The 22044-nt window shown below is 41.7% G+C and overlaps 2 protein-coding genes across 4 annotated transcripts; both read left to right on the top strand.

Annotated features, from left to right (window-relative positions):
• The first annotated feature begins 258 nt into the window (after positions 1-258).
• Positions 259-8218, top strand: slc39a9 (solute carrier family 39 member 9). Of its 3 annotated transcripts, XM_071529080.1 has the most exons (7): positions 259-769; positions 1071-1179; positions 1922-2125; positions 2353-2421; positions 3423-3508; positions 3637-3771; positions 4720-8218. In XM_071529080.1, the coding sequence occupies exons 1-7, from the start codon at positions 674-676 to the stop codon at positions 4951-4953; spliced, it is 933 nt and encodes a 310-aa protein (XP_071385181.1). In that variant the 5' UTR covers positions 259-673; the 3' UTR covers positions 4954-8218. The 3 variants fall into 3 exon arrangements, with proteins under 3 accessions (XP_071385181.1, XP_071385182.1, XP_071385183.1); XM_071529081.1 differs by lacking the exon at positions 2353-2421; XM_071529082.1 differs by lacking the exon at positions 1922-2125.
• A 1207-nt stretch (positions 8219-9425) lies between these two features.
• plekhd1 (pleckstrin homology domain containing, family D (with coiled-coil domains) member 1) lies at positions 9426-21813 on the top strand. Its single transcript, XM_071529110.1, has 13 exons — positions 9426-9580; positions 11604-11697; positions 13046-13135; positions 13612-13688; positions 14008-14099; positions 14210-14262; positions 14638-14732; positions 14852-14945; positions 15766-15977; positions 17453-17585; positions 19334-19478; positions 20978-21121; positions 21656-21813. The coding sequence occupies exons 1-13, from the start codon at positions 9426-9428 to the stop codon at positions 21811-21813; spliced, it is 1542 nt and encodes a 513-aa protein (XP_071385211.1).
• Positions 21814-22044: the final 231 nt, after the last annotated feature.

Here is a 22044-nt window from a genome sequence, read left to right on the forward strand (position 1 = left end):
CTTTTTAGAAAATACAATTGTCTTTTTCTCTGTTCTCTGTTGAAGTATTATAATGTGATTTGTTGTGAGGTTTGTTTTTTTTAATGCAAATATAGCTCATAAATTGTTTTGTTTGTTTGACATTAGTATAATTTCTACCACACATCACACTCATCCCTCATGGAGCCGCACTGATACGTGGCACGTTTGATGTGACAGGCTGAGGGGGACCGAGCGTGACCCGGAAGTAGTTTCTTCAGCACCAAACAAGCGATGATCTGTTAGCCACTAGCCCAGTCGGGTAATTCCAGTTTTGTTTTTGACGGATGCGCCTGTTGTGGCTTTATGGGCCCACAAAACGATGCGGGAAATCGGTACTTTGCACGAGAAGGTTAACGTGCCAGGGTTCGTCGTTTGTGGTTTTTGATAGAGCGCGAAAGCTACCGAAGCTAGTTAGCTTAGCTAGCCAGGCCAGAGGCTGTAACGTCTAGTTAACGTGGACGCTAGGATAGCCAGGCAGTAAACTGAGCTAGGAGGAACCTAATTGCATAACAAACATTAACAGTCGCAGTTGGTGGCATGTAATTTGGCTGAGTACATCACGGGCAGCACTAAAAGTTCGTGTTCAAAGTTTCAGGTTGGATTTCATGCATTAGCTGAGCAGTAGGTTGGCCAACAAGAAAAGTCTGCAGTTATGGACGATTTTAGCTCGATCAGCCTGCTGTCCCTGTCCATGTTGGTGGGATGTTATGTCGCCGGGACAATACCTTTAGCAGTCAACTTTTCAGAGGTGAGTTTCAAGTAACAAGCACAGCCATGTACAAGCGCTGCCTGAAAGCTTGGTCAGCCCTAACTTTGCCAAATTGTTGAACCGAACAAACGCCACATTTCTCATTTTCCAGTGAGGTAAAAGTTCATCTTTTTTTATCGGTGAACCTCAACCTCAGTTGTCTTCAAACAGAGGTGGCAGTTGCATCATAAACTCTGTAATGTTATCAGATAATCAGCTCAACATCTTGTGTTTAGATGGCATGAAAACAAAGAGCTAGATCTGTGTTGACGCCTTGGTTGTGCCTCTCCCTCCCCACCAGGAGAAGCTGAAGCTGGTCACCGTGCTGGGAGCGGGGCTGCTGTGTGGAACGGCGCTTGCTGTTATCATTCCTGAAGGCGTCCACGCGCTCTATGAAGAAATCCTAGAAGGTTAGAGTTAATCAAAGCAGTGGTTCCCAGGTTTATATCCTCAGGGACTCCCCAGAATGTGTGCCCCCTCGCTCTGATCTAGGCAAGGCCACATGCTGTGTGTGTGTGTGTGTGTGTGTGTCTTTGAAAGTTGCATTTCATTCTGCTTAAAACCAGTACAAGACAGTGGCAGCAGGATTCAGTGTCTTCCAGCAGAAATAGCCTAATATCTAGATTTTTTTAACAGATTTTGTCATTGGTTAATGGTTTCCATCTTGTACAACTCCTATACTTAAAATTCTCTGAGGCCTTTTGACCCTCCTGTGAGCTTCAGACCCTTTCAGGGGTGTCCCGGACCGCAGGTTGGGAACCACTGCAGTACAGTACAGTAGATCATGTAACACACATTTGGCAGCAGCCAATAACAGTTTGAATTCTACTCAAATAGGACAAAGTTCGACAAGCAGCAGTGAACTACAAATACTGATGACGCTGTCTATTTCTGTTGCGTAACAGTCTTTGTCAAGCACAAATATTTGGTCCCTGATTATTTGCATGCTAGATGGTTGTCATCCATGAATACTAAAGTCTTAAATTGGTCTTTTTGTGCTTATGTGGATTTGCGATGGTCTCTATGCCGAGCAGTTTCAGGAATTGGGAATTGAACGACTTATTTACTGATGTATTCAGGTGTTTTTGTGATATTACCAGTCTGTCTGCCTCGCTCTGTTCTCTCCTCACCTGTGTGTGTGTGTGTGTGCAGGTGGACACCACACCCCGGGGCAGGTGGGAGTGGTGGAGGTGTCGGAGCCGAAGGGCGAGGCAGACACACCGCTGGGCAGCAGCGGGGAACACAGCCACAGCCACGAGCAGCTCCACGCCTACATCGGAGTGTCTCTGGTCCTGGGCTTCGTCTTCATGCTGCTGGTGGACCAGATAGGCAGCTCCCATGTGCACAGCAGTGAAGGTCAGTGTTGCATGAAAAAAAACACAAAGAAAAGAGTCTCCAAGGCACTTGCCACTCCAAATCCATCAACATGTGATTGTACAAAGGCCTCCTTCAGAGTGCAGTGCTCAGGGTGGAGATACTGTTCTGTCATTAACACACAACTCTTCTTACGCATTTTTCTGCAACATTTTAAGAGTTTGTTCATCACAAGAATCTTTCTGACCTGTGGTTGTTGTCTTGTTTAGACCCAGAGTCGGCTAGGATTGCCTCCTCAAAAATCACCACCACCTTGGGTCTAGTGGTCCATGCTGCAGGTAGGTTTGACACTGATTACTGTCTCATGATCACATTCTCAGCTGAACTATTGAGGGTTAGTGGAAACTAGGGTGCGAAAAGCTGCACTAGGCAAGAGTTTTATGTAAAAATACACCCGTCTTATCAGCCTAAATCACAATTTGGGGCTGTGATAGAGGAGAGAGGTGTCGGGTATGTGCGCTTCACTTTCAGGAAGTGGTTAATCGAAACTTTGAGAGTGAAATCAAAAACTGTCTCCTAAACAGCAGGGAGTGAGCGCTCTGTCCAGAGAAAGCTGGATTCATCAACGTTAGATTTTTTTTTCCTCTCTCAACCAAGCATCCCAGACCGGTCGGGTTGGTAAACATGATCGCGCTGTGTGCAGTTTACTGGCGTCACGTTACAGGATTTCTGGGTATTGAAGCTCAAATTCTTCAGTTTCCTCTCACAAGTCAATTTTGCCTGTAGCTGGTTAGTCTTTTCTAATCTACCAGCCATTTTGGCTTGAAACCAACCATTGTTTGGAGGACATATTGTAGTCTTGTAACCTTAATTTCAGATAAATTACAGTAGCAACCATTAGTGTTCAGTAGCCGCTGTGAGCTGCTTTCTATTGGCATATTGCATTTTCTTTCATATTGCCCTTCTCACTGGTTTCACAGAGAATCCTCTGAATTATTGGTGACATTTGTAAATCCATAAACGGCAGACTTCTGTAAATCTGGCAATATGTGATATTTTATTACTTTTCTAACTTTGCTCTTCAGCTTATACCTTTTATTCTTTGCTGCTGTAATGACCCAATTTCACTTCAGTGATCAATAAAGTTCATCTTCTGAATCGAGCACAAGAACTCTCAATTAAAACACAAGGCTGATCATTTTGGGCTTCTGTTTTTAGTGGAAACAGTTGCTCTTTTTTTGTCAGTATTAGAATCACAACAGATTTCACATTGTATTAATGAGAGAATACTACAAGTATCTTCTTCAGCGAATCCCTCTCTTTTCGTTTTCATCTCCAGCTGATGGAGTGGCACTAGGAGCGGCTGCCTCTACCTCCCAGACCAGTGTTCAGCTCATTGTCTTTGTGGCGATCATGCTGCATAAGGTAATAGTGACTCATATCCTTGTTCATATTGTATAATCTTTTGTGTGTACAACCAAGTAAAACCATGTATATACTGTAGGTGTCCACATGTAAACCCGTGTTAACCCTAACGCCCTGTCGTCTGTCAGGCTCCAGCAGCGTTTGGTCTGGTATCTTTCCTGATGCATGCTGGGCTGGAGAGGAACCGAATCCGAAAACACCTCCTGGTCTTTGCCCTGGCAGCGCCCGTCCTCGCCATGCTCACCTTTTTAGGCCTCAGTCAGGTAAGTGACTTCATACACTTTCACACAGAGGACATTTTTTCATGTGAGAGACTTGCATGGAGTGGAAAAGATTTTTATGTATGTGTGCAAATTATGAAATATCAATCATGATTTCCGGTGAATTACCCAATTTTGTTTAAAGAAACCAAATGCAACTTTCTCCTTGAGCCAGGAAGTGTGCTGTTAGTTCCACCCTCCTCCCCCAAAGTTTGTCAATTTCCTGCCCCAACCATTTGTCACTCATCTATTTACTAGCAGCACCTAGCCTGAGGTTGAGGGAACCGGTATGTAAAGCCTCCTCAGGCCTTGAAGAAGCAGGCAGTGAATGCAGGCAATCTGTAATCTTAAAAACAACCAATGTCGCTGTTCTTCTGTGTTTTTGAACAACAACCGCTATCCACTATTATTGTTGTTGCTCTGACTTCCCTGTGCTGTGGCCACTAGCCTCACATTGATATCCGCAACCCAGCTCAGCACTGGCTACGCCCACAACAGATGGTATATGACCCAAAACATCCTGAACATCATTGAAAAGCTAATTTCACTCTAACGGGGGGGGGGGGGGATTTAGGCAGGTACTCTGGCTCACAGACAGTCAGACACAGAGTGATCATATGTAATATATCCTATTTATATATTGTTAATAAAAAGTTGGGTATTGCAGCTTTAAACTGATAAATGAGGTGTCATCTTTGCCGTTGCATCTGAATGTTGATAATCACATTGGTATCAAACAGCTTTCAATTTTCTGCTGACTTCTATAAGCAAGAATGAGAAGGGAGACATGTTTTCAAATTCATTGTTTATTGTTTAAATGTCTGATCTATAGCTATAATAGCAAATTATAAAGGTGTGACTTTTTAAAAATATTTGGTATGTCTCATATTCTCACGCTCACTGTAATCCCCGGCCATTTTAACCCTCTGTATGTGCTCTCTCGCCCCTCAGAGCAGCAAGGAGGCCCTGTCGGACGTCAACGCCACCGGTGTGGCCATGCTCTTCTCCGCCGGGACCTTCCTCTACGTGGCGACCGTCCACGTCCTGCCCGAGGTCGGTGGCGGCGGCCACAGCCACGCCGCCGCAGGAGGGAACGGAGGGAAGGGACTGAGCAAGGTGGAGGTGGGAGCTCTGGTGCTGGGCTGCCTCATCCCTCTGGTCCTGTCCGTCGGTCACCACCACTAGACCCGGAGCCGAGGCCCGGAGGCTCGGAGGGAGCGAGCGAGGTGTACAGGGGAAGCAGCCGAACAGAGACCTCAAACATCACGGATCTAAATGTCTTATTACTTGTTGTCTGTTGATGGACTGCTTGGACCAAGCCTGCTCTAGTTGCGGGGACATCCTGTGGCTCCGAGCTGAAGTTAAGCAGAGAATGGACGGGGATGAGAAGGAAATCACAAATCGGAGTCGATACGGCAACAACCAACACACACAAAGACGTGTTTTGTGCTGACACTGTTGATGAGACTATAGAACTATGTACATCCATTTATTCCACCTGAAATGTTGATCCATTTGTTTTTTTTTGTTTTTTTTAGAAAGACCCGGGCGCACCCTTTAGCTGGGGTTTCTAGATCACAGTGCAGTCTTGCTTCAGTGTTACATTAATGTGCCCATGACCTGTCCAAATTCGAAGAACCAACCATGATTTCGTCAGTGATGTTTTACTAGATGGAAGTTGCATAGTGAGATTTAAAATATCTTGTGATATCTAGAAGGCAAAGTCAACGTTTTTTTTTTTTATTTTTTTTTTTTTAATTATTGTACAGAGTGGATATCTCTCACCAGTAATCCAGACGGATTAGGCTGGCCTAAGTGAACGTTTAAGTGCCATAGTAGCAAGATGAAACAGAACCTGAGAAAGACATCGCCATAAGGACATTATTCTTACTGTTAGTAAAGGATGATCCTTATTTATTTTCTTACCAACGAAGATCTTTGTTCTCTGCTACAGTCAAGTAACCAGCTGTGGGAAGCAGGTCGAGAAATTAGCATCAGTCGCCAACCAAATGCTTGTACATTTTTTGTTTTGGCTCGTGAGTTTGTCTCCCAACCGGAGGTCCTGTCCTATTATTAAAAATCTAGTTGGCTGGTGAAATGAGTTTTGGGGTTTACTGGCCATTGTGGCCTGTAGACAAAACACGTTTTTCCTTGGCCTGATGGGAAGCCTGTGATGGATACTGATGGTGTTTTTCCTCTGATCACATCCCAAGGTTCATGGTCCAGTCAGCTCAAACCCAATCCCTGCATCAGGACAATACTCTACCAGCCTCAAAATATCGCAGCATTAACTCTCCCTTTTTTTAAATTTTTTCTGGATGTCATTATTTTCTGTTTCTGTTTTACCTGAAAAGTAATTATAATAGAGATTGCAGGAAAAATTGTATAGAATCTAAATGATTGTATAGAGAGATATTAAGGTTATTTTGAGGTGGAGGGTCGTTTTAACAGTTTTGAATGAGTCGCCTGGAAAAGGGCATTACCTGGATGAACTGACCATCTTGGGACCATTGGCTCAGGAGTACACTCACAATAGACATTACAAAGGATTGGGACTGGAGGAATTTGAGCAAGTCTTTTATTGTTTAGCCCTTCAGCTCGTTTTACTTCCCATTAATTCATCAGACCTGAGCAATAATCATGCAGCTGTTAAATGAATTCGGGGCAAAGTCACTTCTTCCTCAGGAGTGTAGCGGTTTCTCTGAAATGCGGGCAGAGATCAACTGTACATGGGCTTCGCCTTCATATCAGAGCGGTTGCTGTGTGATTCACATATCGAGATGGGTCAGACGAGACGCTCTTGAACGCAGCCCGGCCCGACGTCCCAATTACTGCCGCAGTATCATTTAACAGAAATACATGGAACCTGTTGATCCTTTAATATGTAAGTAGGCTGCTCTCTCTTTATCAGGGCAAAGTGGGTGGATGTTGTGGGTGTTACTGTAACTGCCTGCTCAGAGCAGAGCTCACGTGTATGTATATGTATGTAAGTATGTATGTATACTGTACAGAATAACTTTTTCTTCCACAGTCCTCATGCTCTCTGTGTGAGACCGAATTTGCTTACTCACGAATACATGCTCACTGTTTTTTTTTTCCTTTCTTTTTGGGGACAGGGGATAGATTGTTCTTTGTAGTGCTGGCAGACAAGAGGCGTCATTTTATGTAAAAATTTGAACTAAAGGGTTTTACATGTGACTTGTCATTTAATTCCAGAAGTTTTATTACCAGAAGAGAAACACCTATCATTTTAAACTTCCTTTGCGTAAATACAAACACAGTGAGATACGATAGGGGGGAATGCATGCAGACCAGAAGCTGCATGATGATTTTATTTTTTACCGGGAACTGTTGTGAACAACTTTATGTGTTCAAAAGGGAAAATGCCCCACAGTTTCAGAGAGGAGTGTTGCTTTATTGGTGGACATGTTGGAGGAAAGCCCCAGTATGTGCCATTTTACCTCTCCATGTATTTTAGAAATCGTTGCGTCAAAATCCCTGCTGAGATTTGGCACTTAAATGTTTTCCTGCTTATCGACACACATGAATTCAGACCTTTTCAACATAGTTTGGGTCCACTGCTAAATTCAGCATCCATATGATCCACCAAGCTGCACTTAAATAAAATGTCACCTTTTAAAATTCATTCCCACTGTTCACTACTTACCTTGCTATGTCTATATTGTGGAAGAAGATGAAAGAAGAACAGGCGAACTAGTTATAAAGTTTAAATTTTATTGAGAGAAGCTTGGGAGATATAGCATATTTTCCTGTGGATCCCAACAATTTAGAATCATGCCATTAGATGTGTGTTTGTCAATGAGCAAAGCAACATTTAAGGTCTCATATTCAGTTTTCTTGGTTTTGTTTTTATATCTACTATAGCTCAGGATAAGAATACTGTTCTTCATGATAGTTTAACTAAAGTCCTCACAGCCAGAGCGGTCACAATACTGGACCCTGATTGGCCGACAACACCAGCTGAAGGCTTTCCAGTGGGTTCAGCTCAAACACTGCAAACTTGCCTGATTGGATGGATTTTAGTGATTGTTTAGTGATGGGAGCCAATCAAGACCACGTCCAGTTGTAATGAGTCACATCTTTGATCATATATGTATATAAACAGAGGAAAACAACATTTGAATTCTGACCTTAGTACTCCTTTAAACTGTTAGCTTTCTGCAGGACTTTGACGTGATGTTTTCACTCATTCAAACAGAGAGAGAACAAACAGCACATACTGGGGTTTGTCGGGCGGTTGAGCTTGAATGAGGAGTGTAAGGGCGGGGGTTAATCTTTGTGATAGTTTTAGGAGGGGTTCATGTGTTTCTTGTCATTCCATAAGGAGTCTGCCTTATTTCCATACTTTTGATTGTGAAAAGCAGTTGTAAAGCAAAGTGTTTTATGACGATTGAATTAAAGTTTTTTAACTGGTGCAATCTCAAAATGTTACGGGTTCTCTGGTATGTTTTGACGACTCTGTCTTATCAACAATCAGTTAGTAGCATGTATATGTATCTATAACAGTGTGTAGTAATCTTTCCCCTAGACTTGAATAGGTGGACTCACCCTGCTGCAAAGAACTGTGAATCTGAGAGTCACATCAGCTAAGTGAAAGGTTTACTTCCAATATAATGTATATCAATTTTGGGGAAAAAGTCTATCCCTGATGTACATTTTTCTAACCTTTATACATCCAGGGAAAGTCAACTGAGCATGACGTCATATATTTCAAAAAGTGCGGCCGTTTCATGTCGAATGAAATTCCTCAAATGCTGTTTCAGAGCCCGGCCCACCCTGACATGAAAATCTCCTCATGGAAACTCTGGGCTGATCCTTGTATTAAAAAAAACAACAACAACAACTCTGTGCTTGCAGGCTTATCCATTCGCCTGTCCTGGACGGGCGAGGCAGAGCTGTCAATATCTTTCTAATCTGCTGTCCATCCACTCTGCTGACACATGTTCTATAAATTAATCTGATATACGTATAGATGACGTTCAGCTGCTCTCCATCTCATCTCTTTACTGGAGAGTGGCGTGGCCGCGCCTCTGTTAAGTCACTGCTGGAGTGATGGAGGGATGGATGGAGGGAGGGAATGATGGAGAGATGAGAGGCCGTACCTGCCAAGAGCTTCAGATAGAGCTGCTGCTGCTGCTGGGAGTACAGTAATCTGAATAACAGCTTTTACTGGCTGAGAGTATGACAGGAGCGTATTGACCTAGCCCCAGATTTAGCAACTCATTCCTAAAGCTTCTCTCTTTTCTGCCCCCCCACATCCCTACTCTTCCTCCCTCCCCCTCCCTCTACCTCTCTCTCTCCCTCCCTCTCTCTCTCTCTCTCTCTCTCGCTCTCTCTCTCTCATCCCATCCCTGTTTTCATCTGCGCTGTGCAGTCCGCCTACAGCTGATGTCCGTATTGGCAGCTGCATCATTCCACCCTGCTGAGTTATTGAAATTTCTTTGCTACTTTTCCTGTATTGTGTTGTGGCTGTCCTTGCGGCTGTGCCTGTGTCTTTCTGTGTGTGTGTGTGTGTGTGTGTGTGTGTGTGGTATGGGGCTTGTTAATTGTTATTGACTGACTGTATTTTGATCTATTTTTTTGTATTCCATTGATATTTTTGTGGCCCCACCTCCCAAGGGGGGAAGCCAGGCAGGATGTTCTCCTCCTCGTCCAGAAACTCTCTGTTCTCCCCCTGGTCGTCCATGGAGCACGGCGATTCGGAAGTGCTGGACATCAGCACCAAGGTGCAGCTGCATGGGGTGCTGTGGAAGAGGCCCTTCGGACGCCCCTCTGCCAAGTGGTCCCGCAGGTGAGGCTGGGGTGTGGTGGGACTTCGCTGTCCGCTCTATTCTGCACTGTTCTGCATTGGTGATTTTCCTGTTCTAACTTTAGGTTTATAAGGATTATATGCTCCTTTTTATGTGTTAAGAAATTTCTACAATCCTATAGTTTATGAAAATCTTTGGATAAACTCTAAAATGCATGGTGGTCAAGCTGAAAACAAAGTTGTTTTTCTTAGGTCCTGAAAAGAGATACAAAGTTTTTGCCTGACTGTGACAATATGTAAATCATTCTTAGAGTTTGTTTTAACCTACCTGGAATCCTAGATGGGTGGGGTTTCCCCTCACAGGAGGTTGCAATGAGTGGCAGAAAGTTTAAAGTTTAGACAATCACTTTAAAGTATTTGTAAGTCAATTTAGTATACTGAGGTTGACTTGTTTAGATGACACTGTCTGAATTTGAAAATGAAAAGCATTATTCTGCTGTACTAAGAGCACAAAAAACCCGATTTCAACTGCTTCATAAACACCATTTGAAAAACTCCTTACAAAATGATTGACTAAATTACAACAAATCATGGTAATTTTTAAAGCACAGTAGGTAACTCAGTCCTTGGTTGACCAAATGACAACATTTCCCCCCAAAATGGGTAAATAGGATTTTGGAACAGAACTATTATTAGAGGACTGCTTTATGTAACAAAGATCACAACAGGATATATATTAGGCTGTGAAAATGCCTGTACTGAGTGTGTATTTGGATGTTAAAATGCCTGGACCGGTACCTGATGATAATGCTCTTAGTTTACATAACTCAGTTAAAACGACAATACACAGCGCATCCAGAAATTCCATTTGCTGTGCTCTTCTACCCTTTAACATTTGCTGGTGTCAAAACGGTCAAAAGATTGAGTTTGAACTTCATTCATTCATTCATTTCAGTAAATGCTCGTTTAATTCGTGACTCCGTGCCAAACTAGAGTGGACCGTAAGGCAGTGAGGGGTCCTGGATAAGCTCATGAATTAGTGTTATTTTTTGAGTTGCCGCCAGCTTTAAAAAAAGGGTGATTAGTTGAAACAGATCTGCCAGCCAGTGTGGTGAAATGATCCCTAAGCAAACATTTAGCTGTGGGTGACTGACCCGCATGATTATTTGAACTGTGACCAGTGGTGGAGCACTAACAGCCTTTCAAAGTTAGAAATTTTGACCTTTAATTACAGCGCCTCCATCAGGGCAATTAGTGTACATTTTTTAAACAGCTGCAGAGCACAGAGCCAAAATGCATCATCTGTCCAAGTGTTTGGAAATTAGACCAGTGGTGTCTACAATATTACTTTCACATTAAAAATGTTGATCTTTAAGTGCCTGCATTATGACAATCAGTGTAATAATTTGTAATGTTAGCTGGATTTGTGTAACAATAATCTCAATTTGCATATTGCTTTTCAAAAACAGAGTTTACAAAGCTGCTAAAACAATTTGGTGCATTAATAAATTAATGAATAAAAAGTGTAGCAAGTTTTATGTAAATTAGACTTATTATAGGTAGTTAGGGTCTTTCAAAGTTAGAAATTCTGACCTTTAATTATAGCGCCTCCATCAGGCCAATCAGTGTAATTTTTCAAATGCTGGAACATACTGTAATTCAAAGATGCATCATCCCTCCAAGTTTTGTCCATATTATTGTCCAAAGCAACTGATACACAAATTGTGAGGATGGAAATTATTTGGAGGATAAGCTGTTGAGATGAGTTTTGTGTCTTGACTTCTTTCATCTGGACTGTTTTCCCAATTCTCAGTCAAAGGCTGGGAGGTTTGGATGAAAAAAAAATCATATACTGCCTCCTCTTACAGGGAATTTGTTTTGTAGGATCACCAAGCCAGCATGTTCAAATAGCCTTGTATAACAATAGATAAAAGTGCATTGGTGGACTTAAGTGAACACACAGTGATAACAAGTTATTCAACAAGTTACCTGGCTCATCAGATTCATATTCATTGATTCATTGATTTCTGTCTCACTGCTGCTTTCTCCGTCTTCCTCGGTACAGATTCTTCATCATCAAAGACAGCTTCTTGCTCTACTATGCAGAGAACGAGAAGAGATGCTTTGAGACCAACAGATACTTCAACATCCACCCCAAGGTGAGGCTTCCCCTCTCCTCTGAGCCTATATTTAAGTGACCACAGAGGAAGAAGAAAGAGTTCTGGTTGTTTATATGGGATGAGGTTTCAGAGGACATAATGTGCCGTGCCTTTCAGCTAGTTTTTAATGAGGACAGCAAATGAAACCTTTATGAAAAACATGAAACTATATTCAGACCTTGAGGTGTTTGTTGTCCCTGTTTACTCTCTGATGAACACATGCGTCTAAACCTATGTGGGTTTTATAACAGCAATAACTACATTATGTGTAGCACTTATATTAACAAAGTGCTGTAAAATTGAGTTAACAAAAATAAACATATTGATTAATAATTTCCTACTATAAACGGAGGACTTGCTCTTCTGGGTCCATTATGGCCGACTCAGCAGAGCAGAAATAGGACAAGACTATGTAATGGCATTATCACAACAACACCAACATAATCAGGATAAATAGGATTCAGGGATTTATTATGAATTACATGAGCTTTGGTCTATGATGTGAGGACTATCTGATGTAAATAATGCCTTGGAAAAAATTCTTCATGTGAAAATAATACATTTCTTGATGTATATGATGACTTCAGATGCTGTAAGTGAAACTAATTGAGCTATAAGATGAATTATCAACACTTGTCCGTTTATGGTTAATTGCATGGTATAGTCTACAGGTGTGACTAATTAAGATTGATGTCCCATGATGTCACATGCATTTCCTATGAATATGGTGCTTTACCTATGCACAGCTCATTGGATGTGGCTGTCAATTGACTATAATGACATGTTAATTTATTACAATCACCTGTTATTTTCCTACCAAGATGGCTATGTGGTGATGTAACAGAATACTATGGATATGCTCTATTGTGTAATGATTAGTCAGTCACAGCCACTGAAGGCAGAATGCTGAAATGTATGGCTGTGAGACTGTGATCAGGTTGAAACTACATGAAGGTTAAAAAGTTGAATTAGTTCCAGAGTGCAGTCTGTTTATGCTGGAAATTGTACATTATTGAGATTCTGCACCTAATATAAAGCCAAAAAGAGAAAGAAGTACACTCTTACAAAGGATGTGTAATTTTTAACACATTTGTGTGTCTTCTTTGGGACAAAACACACTGGTGTTACTTTTCAACACAACATATGTTAATGACAATACATTTTAACACAGCATCTGTTGTTATTAACATATGTTGTGTTGAAAAGTAACACAGGTGTATGTTGATACACAGATGTGTTCAAAATGACACATCCTTCTTAAGAGTGTATTATTGAAGAGAGCACATTGTGACCCATCCAGATTATCACAACACTGTAATTAAATGTATTATTTCTACATGTGTCTCAGGGTGTCATTCCTCTGGGAGGATGTGTGGTGTCAGCCAACGAGGACATGGGCATGCCCTTCGCCATGGTGATCAATCTGGAAGATTTCACTGTAAGAACATGATACTATCACACTCACTTCTCACTTTCTCACTTCATCATCTATTTTTATTTCAACTTTATTTCACCAGGTAGTCCCCACTGAGATTAAAAGTACTATTTTGGGCATAAACTTGCAGACAAACAACATGCAACAATGTACATGAGCAAAAATGGCATCACATATTGCATAAAAGGTAAGTGCAAAGTCAAAATTCAAAAGTGCTCAAAAGGCAGCAGTCCAAAAGAAGTCCAGCAGGATCAGGGCCTATAAGAATTATACTTATTTTTGAAGTATCACCCGAATCCTTAAACCTTTTCAGCCTTTTTCAAATGGAGTGAATTTATCTCCACTCTGAGCCACAGGCTTATAACAACATCTCTTTACTACCGCGGCGATCCAAAAGAAGCAACTCCACAGTCCATTTTAGGTCCTGACCCCATTATTGTAGAAACGCTGATGTGCAGTATTCTGTATTCGTCCCCCAGGGAACCGTAGTGCTGGCTGCTGAGTCTGAGGAGGAGCAGGCCCAGTGGGTGGAGATGCTGCAGGAGTCAGGGAAAGTGTGAGTACTTCCTTGACATAAACTCTCCTTTTAAATGTTGCTTTTCGGAAGAGATATGAATCTGAAGAATTAGGTATCATGCATCCAGTTTGCACAATGGTATATAATATGTGGTGATATCCATTCAGCAATCACCAAAATTAGCAGAATATTAATGGACAGTTTAATGAGGGATGAAAGAGGATTGCAGCCGACACAAATTACACTCCCTCTGTCAGTTACAGCTGTTTAAAATCAGGGGAAACAACTGTTTACCTGCTCACAATATTATAAATGGACAAATCACCCATTGGTTGTCTTTCTGTCTCCAACCCAACAGCACATGGAAGAATGCCCAGCTGGGTGAGGCCATGATAGAGAGTCTGGAGGCTCAGGGGCTGCAGCTGGCCAAGGAGAAGCAGGAGTACCTGGGTAAGAGAAGGAAAGGGCACCGCGGTTTGAGAGGATGACAGGTGGATAAATGACCTTTTTCAGACTGAACAAGGCGAGGCATGTTGTGTGAAATGGTTTTCTTTCTCCAGATAAACTGATGGAGGAGACGGAGGAGCTGAGCTACCAGAGAGCGCAGAGAGAGGTAAGAGCACTGCATGCTGTCACACCTGAAGCTCTGTGTATTTTGACTGACAGAAACTAAAATAAGAACAATGGTATGGTCCTAGTGTGGGAGTGTTTTTTTGTCTGGGTTTGTGTGTGTGTGATGCAGGAGATATTTGTCCTTTGATGTGTTCACAAATTTGCTATTCAAGACTTACAGTTTACAGAGAGGCTGGCCTGTCCAAGTAAAATGGCAAAACAATTAGCAAACTTTTTGTGTCTTTGCATGTCTTTAAACCATGCTGAACCCCTGTGATATCTGAATCATGCGTAATCATGCATCAAAATCCTAATTCAGCATTTAAAAATATGTGTGTGTGTGTGTGTGTGTGTGTGTGTGTGTGTGTGTGTGCAGGAGCTGGAGCGTCTGAACCAGGTGCTGGAGGAGGAGAAGGTGAAGTTTGAGGAGGTGGTGCTGGAGCTGAAGACAGAGCAGGAGCAGATCAAACTGTAAGAGAAATATCAGCATCTGAAATCTGAACTGAAATTGATTATGATCCGCTCTGTATACTGAAACTGGAAGCACCAGCCTGTAAATGCAGGATTTGTGTTGTGTGTGTTACTGGCAGAGACCTGGACGGCACAGCTCAGTCCCTGAAAGGTGTGGAGGCTGAAAAAGAGGAGCTGAGCAGTTTAACAGTGCTGCTTCAGAAATCCATTGAGGTATGAATAAAACTGTTTTGTAAGGGCAAATAAACAAGCAACTAAAAAGCTAGCATATCCTCTTATGCAATTCCTCCATGAACCTAAACTTTGCAACTGAAGAATATTCACTGTGTTCATGAATTTACACCATTGGAGTATTCACACCATGCAATGTTACAACTGTTGATGTAATAACTTCCCATTAATGTAATAAATCCTTAACATAATAACAATTTGCTGTTAATAGTGTAATAATCCTGTTAACATAATCAATTTCCCATTAATAAGGTTATAAAGTTTACCTACTGTTAACATAATAACTTGTTTCCCGTTAATGTTAGCTGAAGGGAACAAAACAAATAATGTAATAACAGTTAAAATTCAATACACAACTGTCACCCATTCACAAATTTGGCTATTAACTATGGTGCTACACCTGAAAAAGGGATAAATATGTATGGAAGAGGCCTTTGGTGATTATGGTAAACGGCTTATGTTTCAAAAATGTCAACGTTCCTCTTAATGTAATGACACCTAATAATGTAATAATTATTATGTTAACAGGAAAAAAAGTTATTACATTAATGGTAGGTAAGTTTATTATATGAATGGGAAGTTTGTTACGTTAACAGGATTATTACACAATTATCTGCTAATTAGTATTATGTCAATGGTTTAGTACATTTATTGGACGTTCTTACATCAACAGTTGTAACATGCGACACCAAAACTCTCCACTGCAACCAATAGAGGTGAAATTCTTTAAGATCCGGATGCCTGTCTCACAGATTGAGAGGTGGTGGAAACAGATAGTGCAGACTGTGTTTATCTCCTCCAGGAGCTCTCTCAGGAGAAACAGCGAACTCTGGAGTTGCTGGGGGTCAAGGAGCACGAGGAGAAGGCGGAGACGGCAGAGCAGAACTCGGAGTCGGCCTGCAGGAAGCCCGGGGACGCCGCAGAGCTCGGAGACGTGGACCTGCTGCAGGACCTGCGCCACATTGAGGACCAAATGAAGATCCTGCTGAAAGAGAAGGAGCAGGCTGATGACAAGTGAGTGAGACCTGAGGAGAGATACGGAGAGATACAGGAGAGACTGATATGCATATTACACTCAGACTGGGATTAACTGCCTGGTGTAATAGACATGAAGGAATTTGAATTTGAAGGATTACATGCTCCTCTATGGGTTGGAGCAATTCTCCAACATCTTGGGCTGATGAAACCTGATGAAAAACAAGGCTGTTATTCTTCCTGAAAAGTTGACATGTTCATCCAACAGCTACAACATATCATTCTATATATTTAGTCATCATCACCTCACATCACTCCCCCCGATTACCCTCTAAATTAGGAAATGAGGAATCAAACTAGGTTCATACATTTGTTCTCAGAGATTGAAGAAGAGGCAGGTAGACTGGAAATTTTATTTTGGCGTCCGAATGGTCGGTGATTCTGGCTTCCTCAGTGCTAATGGCAGAGAGGATGTAACTACTAGTGGAAATGTGTATTGATCCCTAAACAACCAGCCCATCGATCAGCACCAGTAAATGGGATATTATGGACAGATGCTATTGACTGCGTAGCACTAATGTTCTGTTATGCAGCGCGCAGTGTGAGAGACGCTCCTCACTCAGTGGACGTCAGCAGGCCTTTTCCCCGGATACAACCTGTGTATGACAGGAGTGTTGAACTGTATGAACCTCAGTGTTCCTGACACACTCTTCCTCATGGTCACACCCTGACTGACAAATACAGCTGGGTCATGTGGACAAAATTATGACGTCTATATATAATGATATCTACTAACATGCAAAATCACATGTTAGATAGTCAAATTGACGTTCATCGCATTGAACTACATGGTCATATAAAGTGTGATAAAACTTTAATTTTCAAATAATATTCCCAAATATGTTCCAGATCTCATTTTGTGAAAGATTTAATTAGTATTTGCTCTTTCAATAGAATCATATCACAATGAAGTAGTGACATTGGGTGATACATGATATTATCCTATTGAAAGACGCTAAACAATGGACCTATTGACCAAAGTGATGTTAGATAAAGATGCAATTAGCCTCTTTGAGAACAAGTCCTATGCCTGGTGTATCAGCCTTGTAATGACATTGCAGGTCTGTGTGTGTGTGTGTGTGTGAGAGAGAGAGAGAGAGAGAGAGAGAGAGAGAGAGAGAGAGAGAGAGAGAGAGAGAGAGAGAGAGAGAGAGAGAGAGAGAGAGAGAGAGAGAGAGAGAGAGAGAGAGAGAGAGAGAGAGAGAGAGAGAGAGAGAGAGAGAGAGAGAGAAAGAAAATGTGTGTGTTTGACTGTGTGTCCATGCATGTGTGTATAAGTCAGTGAGTACAGCATGGCACCAATACTTTCAGCAGCAGAGGTTAGATTCCCACTGGGGCTGCTCATGATCAAAATCTATGCACTCATGTCAGTGAAAGGCACTTTTGATAAAAGCAAATGGCATTATGTGTTATGTTATGTTGTGTGTGTGTTTGATGGTGTTCGCCCTGTGCAGGCTGAGGGTGAACGAGCAGCGGGCTAAAGTCCTGCAGGAGGAGAGGGAGTTCTACTCGTCCCAGGCCTGCACGCTGCAGCAGTCACTCACACAGCTCACTGTGGACAAGCAGCAGACTGAGGCCGAGCTCAAGGTAAACCAGCATGACTCAGCCTCTCAGCCTGGATTAACATGGAGACAAAACATTGTTGGAACTCATTTTTTAGGCCTAATCTGTAACTGCAGTGTGATGGCTGCTGTTCAAACACTGTCTCTCATTTTGTCACTCTGAATTCATTGGAGAGTGTGTTTTACATGTTTTGAGGCTGTAAAAGTGTTACTTTGAAAGATTTGTAAAAAGTAAAACAAGTCTAATAGGTAAAGAAAGTTCCAAAAAGATGAATTCCCACCTATAAAACAAACTACAAGCCACCTACAAGTAAAATGCAAAACATTTGAGAATTTTAGACGTGAATGGTCAAATAAAAGCTAGATTGTCTCAGTATACAGATTTTTTGTTTCTGTCTAAAACAAGCTTTTTTTAATATCCTTTCTGACTTAATCTCTCACACAATTACTATATTTAATGGGAGCAAAATAATCTTTCTTTTTTTGTCTCACCATATGAAAAACAAGCTTCATCGCTCTGATTAAATCCAGCCACAGGATCTGGTATAACAATCCCTTGTAGTAATAATTGTGGTGAGGTCCTGCATGGAAAGCTGGCTTGGATATGAGAGTAAAGGTGGGTGGGTGAGAGTGGGATGTTATAAGGTTATCCCGTGGGCTCGTCCCATCAGAGAAGCTTCATTAAATCAGGCCCATGACGCCTTCAGAGGGCTCAGCCGTAAATTCTCTTTCTCCTCTTCTGCACCCTGATTAGCTGAGTCTCTTTAGCATGAGGAGGTGGATATCACATTACACTTACTAGAACAAAAAAATGTCCATTCTCCTCTCCTTCCCTGATTCTCTGTATTAAATTACTTCCCTGCCTTTTCTGCTCCATCTCCCCTTTACTTTAACTCACAGCTTGACTCCATGTCTCTGAACCACCCGTCTTTCCATTTTCTCAATTAAGCCAAATAGTATTATTTTAAAGTATTTTAGTACAGGATAAGTTGTTTGACACACTCTCCCCTGCCTCAACAGCTACTGTCCTCGAGCAAAGTACCTCGCCCTCAACCGACTGGATGCACTGGTTTTACTGGGCAATTTTTGAACATTATCATGTTCAAAAAATTCCAAGTATTCAGTGTTTTGCCCAGAATTTAATTCTTTGCAGGGTGGAAAAGCCTTTGAAGCAGCATTTAGACCATAATGGGACACTAAAACTCTCCACTGAAACCCAGACTCATGAAATTCTTTAAGGTGGGTTAGCAGCTTTTCAAGGCAGGGTGAGGCAGGTTTCATTGCAGGTTTTTACAGACTGACACTCCTGTTGCTGTTGAGTATAATCATATCCTCACATCCAGAGAAGTGATGGCAACACTGACCGCCCAATATCCGATTGTAATTGAAAGGCCAATACTGGCTTCATCGGTCTAACCCTTGTTCTTAGTCAGGTTGAGAGTTTACAAATATCCTGTATGTTATCTGTGTAACATAAGTACATTTACTCAAGTACTGTACTTAAGTGCAATTTTGAGGTACTTTGAGGCAATTTATTTGAGTATTTTGAGACTTCACTCGACTACATTTCAGAGGGAAATATTGTTCTTTATACTCCACTACATTTATCTAATGGCTGTAGCTACTAGTTACTTTGCAGCATGAGGTTTCACTTTTACTGGAGTATTTTTCCATTATGGTATTGCTACTTTTACTAAAGTAAAGGATTTGAGTACTTTTTCCCAGTACCACTGGTTCTTTTTGCTGGAGTGTGTCCTGTCCTGTGTGTCCCAGGCAGAGATGGAGTCCCGGGTGGAGCTGGAGCGCAGGCTGAAGCTGGCGGAGGAGGCCCTGCAGGACCTGGAGAAGGGCCTGAACACACTGGAGCGCACCAAGGAGAGCGACGAGAGGATGAAGGGGGACGTCAGCCAGCTGAGGCGTGAGTGCACCCACTGCTGTCAGGGACGGGTCAGACACAATATGTGTCGTTCTCTTTTGTATGGGGAGGACGTCACGCCAAACTCCATACAAAAATCTGGATGAGTAGAAGCTCTAAAGCCTCAGGAGAGAATTTCATCTGATAATCTCTTGTTGATCCAGCCTTAATGTGAGGCGTTTATTAGTGAGTCTGTGTAGAGCGGCAGTGAGCACAGCTAGTTTTAGTTCACTGGGAGCTGTGAAATGTGAAGAATATGAAGGAATAACAGTTGTATACATTAAGATTGAGCTACATGGTGATTCACTTTCATGCGGAATGTACCAGTGGATCATATGGACTCGGAAAAGACCTTGAGTTTGGTGCAACATATCAGCACTACCCCCCAGTCAAACACATACACATATTCAAATGCAAATACATTTCCACATACACTACCAGTCAAAAGTTTGGACATGCCTGATTGAATGTACTGTTTGTAATGTTTTTCATTATCTTAAAGCCATTCTGATGTAAAGGCTTATGCTTAAATGCTTGAAATTTGTTTTATAGACAAATATAAATAGTGAAGTTGATGCCTATGTATGAATTTCTTTCCAAAGCCTTTGCCTTTCCATTGAGGCAAAGGGCGGCTACTATAAGAAACTAAAATATAAGATATAAGATATAATATAAGATTTGTTTAACACTTTTTTGGTCACTGAATAATTCCATTTGTGTTATTTCATAGTTTTGATGTCTTTACTATTATTCTAAAATGTGAAAAATAGTAAAAAATAAAGAAAAATGTGTGTGTCCAAACTTTTGACTGGTAGTGTACATACTCACAGAAATATGGTTAATGTACAAATGCAGTTTAACATAATATACAGACCGGTGCAGAAACACTGGGCTGCACCCCTGTACACACCAAAATGTCAGCACATCATAGAGATCAGCACTGCATAACCACTTCTTATACTGTATATGTGTGACTGCCCTCTCCTGGATAGAACAGGTATTACATGTTCAAATCACCTCAGTGTGGTTTCCTTGATTGGACTAGTTTTTCACCAGGGGAAATAATAATACACTTGGCAGAGGCACTTGGCAGCAATAAGTCAGGGTCATGAAATGTGTGTATGTGTGGGTGTGTTGTGCATTTACATGGGTTTAAGAGCAGCCAGCAGTTCTCAGTGATCCTTGAGGGAGATCCCAGCAAAATGAGAAATAGTTTAATTTTACATTATCACTAGAAATTACTCCAGTAGGACAGTATAAGAAACACAAACACAGATTTCACTCTCACCACTATTATCTCCCTCACTAGTCAATACTACATCAACAACAAAAGCTTCCCATATGGGGGTATTGGATACAAATCTTATCCAGTGGGAGTCTATGGCTTAATATTTGGCTATTTGGGGGTCTATGACATGAAAATGTTTTAGAACCACTGTAATAGAATGAGTGTATTGGTGTATTGGTATATGATAGGTGTGTTTGTGTGTGTTTTCAACCAGAATTCTTTGAGGAGTGCATCTGTGCAGCAGAGATTGAGGCAAAGCTCCCATCTATAATGAAGAATGCCGTGTATCTCCACAAAGCTGCTGCACGTCGAATCAAGAGCTGCCGAATCCAGAGGAGAGCCTCCAGACGCCACTGGTGTAAGTCTGTACATCACACTGATCATCACAACATACAGAGTCTGGCAGCATGCATATTTTATGTTTGAATTCATTCATATTCCATAGCAAAACCCATCTATAAAAACGTAACCATAAAATGTTTCATTTTTCAGTGAATTGTTTGCACTGAAACACGGTGCTATGAAAATATGAAGTTTATATCATTATTATTGTTGTTATTCTTATTCTTATTAGTGGTAGTAGTCTTCGTAGTAATAGCAGTTGTAGTTGCAGGTGTAGCAGTAGCAGTAGTAGTAGCAATAGTTGTAGTAGCAGCAGTCGTATTAGCAGCAGCAGTAGTGTGATAGTAGTAGAAGTAGCAGTATTAGTAGTAACACTAGTAGTGGCAGCAGTAGTTGTAGGCGTGTGTGTAGTAGTAATATACAGTATATGATATGTATTAGTAGTAATAGCCACAGTAATACTAGTAGTAGTAGTATGTGTATTTATCCTTTAGTTATTTTATGAAGTCCCTGCTGAATGGTGTTTTATTATCTGGATGCCCCTCTACAGTGAAACACTCCAAGTCGTTTGCTGTGTCACAAGCTGACAGCGGCAGCATGGAGGATCTGAGGGAGACGGCCCGCCGCCTGACTTCTGACAGCAGCTTCAGAGAGAGCGTGTACAAGATCATCAGCCGCAAGGACGCCACCAACGCCACAGAGGACTGAGAGGTGGGGCAGGGGGAGGGAGGGGAGGAGGAGAAATGGTCCTTAGCTTTACCTCAGTGCACACAGTATAATGTCATGTGACACCTAGAGACCTGCTCCCCATCCCTCTGGTGAAATAGCTGAATGTATGGCACAGTTTATCTAGTACATGGCATCTCCAGTTGTGTTCAGAAACTATGCAAAATCCCAAAGGGCTCAATCTAAATTAGATTTAATGGACACTGAATAAAA

The sequence above is a fragment of the Centroberyx affinis genome, unplaced genomic scaffold (assembly GCF_046629955.1).
Source record: "Centroberyx affinis isolate AG114_WGS23_722 - 3 ecotype Tasmania unplaced genomic scaffold, CSIRO-AGI_Caff_v1 ptg001765l_1, whole genome shotgun sequence".
Classification (NCBI taxonomy): domain Eukaryota; kingdom Metazoa; phylum Chordata; class Actinopteri; order Beryciformes; family Berycidae; genus Centroberyx; species Centroberyx affinis.